At 57.7% G+C, this 7,963-nt stretch overlaps 1 protein-coding gene across 3 annotated transcripts; it reads left to right on the top strand.

Annotated features, from left to right (window-relative positions):
• The first annotated feature begins 1,637 nt into the window (after positions 1-1,637).
• LOC137360491 (small integral membrane protein 11-like) lies at positions 1,638-5,862 on the top strand. 3 transcript variants are annotated; one of them, XM_068025902.1, is made up of 4 exons: positions 1,797-1,881; positions 2,651-3,066; positions 5,061-5,354; positions 5,617-5,862. In XM_068025902.1, exons 2-4 carry the CDS (start codon positions 2,664-2,666, stop codon positions 5,802-5,804), a joined length of 885 nt encoding a protein of 294 aa, XP_067882003.1. In that variant the 5' UTR covers positions 1,797-1,881; positions 2,651-2,663; the 3' UTR covers positions 5,805-5,862. The 3 variants fall into 3 exon arrangements, with proteins under 3 accessions (XP_067882006.1, XP_067882003.1, XP_067882002.1); XM_068025901.1 differs by having other exon boundaries at positions 1,817-1,983; XM_068025905.1 differs by lacking the exons at positions 5,061-5,354; positions 5,617-5,862 and having other exon boundaries at positions 1,638-1,881; positions 2,651-2,740.
• The last annotated feature ends 2,101 nt before the right edge of the window (positions 5,863-7,963 follow it).

Here is a 7,963-nt window from a genome sequence, read left to right as displayed (position 1 = left end):
CAGTACACTGGGGGGTTAGAGGAGACAGTACACTGGGGGTTAGAGGAGATAGTACACTGGCGGGGGGGGGCGGGGTTAGAGGAGACAGTACACTGGGGGGTTAGAGGAGACAGTACACTGGGGGTTAGAGGAGACAGTACACTGGGGGTTAGAGGAGATAGTACATTGGGGGGTTAGAGGAGACAGTACACTGGGGATTAGAGGAGATAGTACACTGGTGGGGGGGAAGGGGGTCGGGGTTAGAGGAGACAGTAAACTGGGGGTTAGAGGAGACAGTACACTGGGGATTAGAGAAGATAGTACACTGGCGGGGGGGGGCGGTGCTGGCTTAGAGGAGACAGTAAACTGGGGATTAGAGGAGACAGTACACTGGGGGGTTAGAGGAGACAGTACTCTGGGGGGTTAGAGGAGACAGTACACTGGGGGTTAGAGGAGACAGTACACTGGGGATTAGAGAAGATAGTACACTGGCGGGGGGGGGGTGCTGGCTTAGAGGAGACAGTAAACTGGGGATTAGAGGAGACAGTGCACTGGGAGGTACAGGAGACAGTACACTGGGGTTACAGGAGACAGTACACTGGGCGGGGGGGGGGGTTTAGAGGAGACAGTACACTGGGGATTAGAGGAGACAGTACACTGGGGTTTAGAGGAGACAGTATACTGGGGGTTGGCGGATACAGTACTGCATAAGAAATAGGGGCAGGAGTCAGTCATTCGGCCCCTTGAGCCTGTTCTCCCATTCAATAAGATCTTGGCTGATCTTCGACCTCAACTCCATTTTCCTGCTGTCACCCCAGATCCCTGCATTCCCCAAGAGACCAAAACTCTATCGCCCTCAGTCTGGAACGGAATCAACGACGGAGCATCCGCAACCTGTAGGGTGGAGAATTTCAAAGTTTCAGAACCCTTTAAGTGAAGTAATGTATCCTCATCTCAGTCCTGAATGATCGGCCCCTTATCCTAAGACTGTGCCCCATGGTCTAGATATCCGCTGCGGTGTGAGAAGTTGAAGGTCGGGCGGGTTGACCGGGTGACGGATGGGGCAATCCCACACCCCGGGATGTGTTGGGGGGTGGGGGTGGGTTACCATCCAACTTGACTGCTCCTTACGGTCTACAACCCCCCCACTTAACACCCCTTGCCCTGGTCATTCTGTGCGCCTGCCGTGGTGTGAGAGGTTAAAGGTCAGGCGGGGTGAGAGGGGTCACCACCCACCTTGACCGCTCCTCACGGTCCATTCCCCCCCTTTAACACCCCGCCCTGGCCATTCCGTGCGCCCACCGCGGTGTGAGAGGTTAAAGGTCGGGCTGTTTGACCGCCCAGGACGTGGTGCCCAGTTGGCCGCAGTTCAGAGGTCAAGGGGCTGAGTTGCCCAGATGGGAGCCATGCTCCCCACCCATCACCCACCCCGCCCCCTTCCGCGCCCTAATTGGATCCTCCAGGCAGTCTGAGCAGACCTATTGGCTCGCAGCCTCCGTCTGCTTGGACAACGCCGGGCGCTGATTGGTGGCTGTCGACATCCATCAGCGGCCAGAACCACCTCCCCATTGTGACGCCGACCCAACAGACAGCCGCCACGCTCGGAAGCCGGCCGAACAGAATGACGGTTCGAAGGCGAGGGCGCTGATTGGACGGAGCTCCGCCGTGTAGGCGGAGCCTGGCGGCGGCGCCCCACGTGGGCCCAAGATGCCGATGAACTGGCAGGCGCTGAGCAACGTCCCTTTCTTGCTCTACCTGCTGGCCGCCAAGACGCTGCTGCTGTGCTTGGCCTTCGCCGGGGTGAAGCACTACCAAGGCAAGCGGCTGGAGGCCCAGCGGCGGCGGGAGGAGGAGGAGGCCCGGCGGCAGCCCCCGGCCGACAAAAAGGAGCAGTGAGAGCCGGTGAGGAGGGGGAGGGAGAGAGACTGGCAGTGAAATGACTGACAGCCCGACCAGCCAATCAGGAGAGGTGGCACCGCGAGTGACGGCGGTGGCCGACCAATGGTGAGGCGGGCTCTGTTTTCGGACTGATGGACAGGCGGCTCGACCAATCGGGTGCCAGGCTGGTGGGGGTGGGAAGGAATGGAGGTCGGGCGGCTGGCGTGCGCGCGGAGAACAATGGGGCGTGCCGGCGGCCAATCGGAGCCCGAGGGGGGGGGATGCTGATTGACGGGCGGGCTGGCCATTGGATGGGAGGGAGGTGGGGCGGGGGAAATGGACGTGAGCGGCTTTGCTTCTGTGAGGTGGGAGGCGCCGGCTAGCTGCCAGCCCTTTGATTGACAGGAGATGTGGCCAATCGGGGAACGGGCTGCCTGTGGGGCGGGGTGGATGTTGGATATGGGAGGAGCAGAGCGGGGACATCCCGCCTCCTTTCCAGGTGGCTCAGCCGGGAGCGCTGCCGTCCCCGCAGCACTGAGGAGCGGGGTTCGAGTCCCAGTCCCGGCAGCTGAATAATAATAATAAATACACAATACGTTAAATTTCCATGCAATTACATAAATAGTTCGAGGGTCAGTACTGAGGGAGTGCAGCACTGTCGGAGGGTCAGTGAGTGAGCGTTGTTGCAGGACATTCCTGTCTATGGGATCTTGCTGTGCAGTTGGCGTGGGGGGAATGGGGTGCGGACAGTTCGGTTCGTGCTATCTGATCGCGGGATCTTGCTATGTTTCAGGGGCTGCCCGGCCATGATCCTGATCCACGTCTCCGAGGGGAAGCTGCTGGTGTGGAGCGCCGAGGAGGCGGGCGAGATGCGCAGGCGGCACGGCCTCTGCGGGGCCCCGGCGGGGGCGCTGGCCCGCCAGCCCCGGCAGAACGGCCGGCTGGGCCTCCCCCTCCGCCTGCTGCCCGAGGAGGCCCGGCTGCTGGTCGAGGAGGGGCTCGGGCTGCTGGTGAGGGCCCGGGGCGGGGAAGGGGCCGAGGCGGAGCAGCGGCTGGAGGAGGAAGAGGTGGAGGGGCAGCTCCTGCGGCGCATCCACTCCCAGCAGCAGAGGCTGGCACTCGAGGAAAAGAGGAAGCTTCTGGAGGGACTGAGTGATCGCATCGCGAAGGGCAGAGAGAGCAGGAGGAGGCGGAATCCCACAGACACGGGTAAGGGGACGATGGAGGGACGGGGGAGAGAGGGACGAGGTAGGTAGAGAGGAGGATCTGGGTGTCCATATCCATATCCCTCGGTTAGATCACACTCTGAGCACTGTGCACAGTTCCACTCTCCATATCCCTCGGTTAGACCACACTCGGAGCACTGTGTCCAGTTCACTCTCCATATCCCTTGGTTAGACCACACTTGGAGCGCTGTGCACTGTTCCAGTCTCCATATCCCTGGGTTAGACCACACTTGGAGCACTGTGCACAGTTCCACTCTCAATATCCCTCGGTTAGACCACACTTGGAGCACTGTGCACAGTTCCAGTCTCCATATCCCTCGGTTAGACCACACTCGGAGCACTGTGCACAGTTCCACTCTCCATATCCCTCGGTTAGACCACACTTGGAGCACTGTGCACAGTTCCACTCTCCATATCCCTCGGTTAGACCACACTTGGAGCACTGTGCACAGTTCCACTCTCCATATCCCTCGGTTAGACCACACCTGGAGCACTGTGTGCAGTTCCAGTCTCCATATCCCTGGGTTAGACCACACTCGGAGCACTGTGTACAGTTCACTCTCCATATCCCTGGGTTAGACCACACCTGGAGCACTGTGTCCAGTTCACTCTCCATATCCCTTGGTTAGACCACACTTGGAGCACTGTGTACAGTTCACTCTCCATATCCCTTGGTTAGACCACACTTGGAGCGCTGTGCACAGTTCCAGTCTCCATATCCCTCGGTTAGACCACACTCGGAGCACTGTGTCCAGTTCACTCTCCATATCCCTTGGTTAGACCACACTTGGAGCACTGTGCACAGTTCCAGTCTCCATATCCCTCGGTTAGACCACACTCAGAGCACTGTGCACAGTTCCACTCTCCATATCCCTTGGTTAGACCACACTTGGAGCACTGTGCACAGTTCCACTCTCCATATCCCTCGGTTAGACCACACTCGGAGCACTGTGCACAGTTCCAGTCTCCATATCCCTCGGTTAGACCACACTTGGAGCACTGTGCACAGTTCCAGTCTCCATATCCCTCGGTTAGACCACACTCGGAGCACTGTGCACAGTTCCACTCTCCATATCCCTCGGTTAGACCACACTTGGAGCACTGTGCACAGTTCCACTCTCCATATCCCTCGGTTAGACCACACCTGGAGCACTGTGTGCAGTTCCAGTCTCCATATCCCTGGGTTAGACCACACTTGGAGCACTGTGTACAGTTCACTCTCCATATCCCTCGGTTAGACCACACTCGGAGCACTGTGTACAGTTCCACTCTCCATATCCCTCGGTTAGACCACACTCGGAGCACTGTGCACAGTTCCACTCTCCATATCCCTCGGTTAGACCACACTTGGAGCACTGTGCATAGTTCCACTCTCCATATCCCTCGGTTAGACCACACTTGGAGCACTGTGCACAGTTCCACTCTCCATATCCCTCGGTTAGACCACACCTGGAGCACTGTGTGCAGTTCCAGTCTCCATATCCCTGGGTTAGACCACACTTGGAGCACTGTGTACAGTTCACTCTCCATATCCCTCGGTTAGACCACACTCGGAGCACTGTGTACAGTTCACTCTCCATATCCCTCGGTTAGACCACACCTGGAGCACTGTGCACAGTTCACTCTCCATATCCCTTGGTTAGACCACACCTGGATCACTGTGCACAGTTCCACTCTCCATTGTCCCTCGGTTAGACCACTCTTGGAGCACTGTGTACAGTTCCAGTCTCCATATCCCTCGGTTAGACCACACTTGGAGCACTGTGTACAGTTCCACTCTCCATTGTCCCTCGGTTAGACCACACTTGGAGCACTGTGTACAGTTCCAGTCTCCATATCCCTCGGTTAGACCACACTTGGAGCACTGTGTACAGTTCCACTCTCCATTGTCCCTCGGTTAGACCAGGGTAGGTGGTGACTGATGGATACAGGGACAGAATGAGATAACCAGGTCTGTTTTCCACCCCTTGATTGCAGGGGAATGGGTGTCTGATGCCAGTCAGGAGGGTCCCCCGGGCCCCCTGAAAGAACTGCAAGAACTTGAGGATACCTTCTCCTTCCCCTTGGAGAACACCATGGTGCAGATCCACACGGCCTGCGCTCGGGTCCGCAGGCTGGACGTCATCGACCCGCACTTGGCCTCGGACGACTGGCCATACCCCGGCGACGAGACTCACGCCCGGCGCTACTGCGTCTTCAAGGACCTCCGCGCCAAGGGATACTACCTGACCAGCGGTGGCAAGTTTGGCGGAGACTTTCTGGTCTATCCAGGTAACCAGGGCTGTGGCTTCGGGACTCTCGTCCCCCTTCCCTCTCTCTGTAACCTCCTCCAGCCCCTACAATTCTCATCCTCCTGTTCAAATCCCTCCATGGCCCCTTGGTAGCCATGCCTTCAGTTCCCTGGGGGGTCCCTGAGCTCTGGAATTCCCTCCCTGAACTTCTCCGCCTCTCGCTTTCCTCCCTCCCCTGTTACCCTGCAGACCCCTCCTCCAACACCCTGCTCTATTAACTTTGATTTGTCCCCCCCTCCTAGGTGACCCCATGCGATTCCATGCCCACTTTATCGCCATCTGCATTCCCTACAAGACAGAACTGCCTCTCCAGGACACTGTGACTGCCGGTCGTCTGGGTTCCAATGTTAAGAAGACAGTGTTACTGTGCTCAGTGACAGAGGACGAGCGGGTAGTCTATACCTCGCTGCACTGGCGTGGGATCCAGTGATAGGCCTGTTACAATCAATTCAATTTACTAAATAAAGCACCTCATTTTTCAACAGTCATTTGTCTCTCTGTGGATAGTTTCGACATAGCTCCCTCTACACTGTCCCCATCAAACACTCCCAGGACAGGCTGCTCTTCAGTCCCACGTTCCTGATCTTTGGGCACCGGGGGCGGAGGGGCGTGGGCCGGGGGGAGGATCTCCTCGTCGGTCTGCTCCTGGGCCTGGCCAAGGTGGCAATTCACAGGTCCAGGCTGCGGGCCGTCGGGGGGTCCGTCCTCCCCGATTGCCTGCCCCTCTTCCGCGGTTACATTCGCGCCCGGGTGTCCCTGGAGAAGGAGCATGCGGTGTCCGCCGGCACGCTTGAGGCCTTCCGCGACCGGTGGGCACCGCAGGGACTGGAGTGCATCGTCGACGCCGAGAATGGCATTTTAATTTGAGTTTTTGTTTATTTCTGTTTTTATTTTAAAAAAAACGAGGGTTGGCTGCTTTCTAATTGGGACTCCAAAGTGCATCAATGAGGTGCAGATGACAGTGCTGCTGGAGAGGGAGAGCTGAGGAGAAACTGCAAAAACTTTCAACATTTGCTGCAGAGGAGAAGAGACTTTTGGAATAAGTCTGTATTTCGAGGTGGGTGTTGAGCACCAGACTCTTATTTCATTTGGACTGTTGTGGGAGGTGGAAGAGGCCAGAAGAACAAGGGGTGGGGGCTGTACAATTCTGCAGGGAGCTGTGCAGTTGCACTAAAGTTGCAGGGAAGCTCCCTCCCCACCCCAATTGCCCAGCCTGAGTCAGCTGAAGCTGCCTGGCTAATATACAGATGGGGATAAATAGTGCCTGGGCAGCTTCAGCTGACCCAGGTGAAGATGCCTCCCCCAACCAGAAGACCAAGTGTGCTGGCAGAGACTGTTTCAAGTGTGCTGTGTGCACCACCTCCAGAAAGGAAAAGAAAGTCATCCCTTACAGCCTGTCTTTCCCTCTCCTCTATTCCCTCAGCCTCTCCCCTAACCTGTTGTTTGTTTGTGAATCTTAAAGTTATTTACAAGCCTACAATTTGGGGTGGGTTAGCTCTTAGACCCATGGCTAGCCCTTCATCACAGGTGGCGGGGCCCTCTACAACCTATGCAGCTGCAGCCTCTGTGGCTGCCCACGTGGCCCCGTCACCCTTTAAATTAATAACATCCAGCCATGGGGTGAAGAGCTATCCCCACCCCAACATGTCCATTGAGGCCTGTGTGAAGGCAATGGCCGAGGTTGTCGGCCCCTCAGCCATTGTTGCGGCCTCAAAGATGTATGGGAAGGCTGTGTTTTTTCTAAAGACTGAGCGGGCCGTGTCCCTGGCCCTGAATAAGGGGCTCACTGTGGGGGGGACATTCCTGCCGGTGGACCCTCTGGGGGCCACTGCGCATCGGATAATGTTATCAAACGTCCCACCCTTCATTCCCAGTGAGCTCCTCCTCCCCCACCTACACCATCTGGGGGAGGTGAGGTCGGGGATCACCCCAGTCTGGCTTGGTCTTCGGGAACACAGCCTCCAACATGTCTACTCCTTCCGCCGCCAGTTATTTATGCAGCTGGCGCGGGAGGAGGACTTGGAAGGCCAATTTAATGTGGAGTTCCAGGGGACGGCCTACCGCGTCTTTTGGACCTCGGGCGCGGTGCCACGTCTGCAAGGGGGTGGGGCATGTTCGTAAGAACTGCCCAACCTCCCGGCCGCCAGCTCCACCTCGGCGGCCCAGAGTGGTTCCACAGCACCTCCTCCCACTCCCCTCACACATCCAACAGACACCGCTCAGTCGGTTCTGGAGGCTGTGGTTTTCACAGCCTCCAGTGGGGAGGGGAGTGCCCGTCCGAGTGGAAGGAAGACGCGGAGGCAAAAGAAACATCAAGAGGCGCGTCCCCTGGACACATTGAAACGACCTGAGCCTGAGCTCAGCCCAAAGCCCGTTCTCACGGAATCCACCTGTCCCAGGGCTGGGCTCAGGCCTAGGGTGACTAAAAAGGAGGGTGCGGAGGCCTCTGATGACATGGAGGTCTCTGAGCCTCTGCGCCCTGGTGGGAAAAAGAGGAGAAGGCACCCCTACACAGAGGTGACGAGGGGCCCTGAGGCGCAGGGCCCATCTGTTTCGGGTCCCCAGGTTTCCCCTACCGCCACCACCAAG

This window comes from Heterodontus francisci, unplaced genomic scaffold (genome assembly GCF_036365525.1).
Source record: "Heterodontus francisci isolate sHetFra1 unplaced genomic scaffold, sHetFra1.hap1 HAP1_SCAFFOLD_1022, whole genome shotgun sequence".
NCBI lineage: Eukaryota > Metazoa > Chordata > Chondrichthyes > Heterodontiformes > Heterodontidae > Heterodontus > Heterodontus francisci.
Note: the sequence above shows the minus strand (reverse complement) of the source record. Positions and strands in the feature narration are given on the sequence as shown.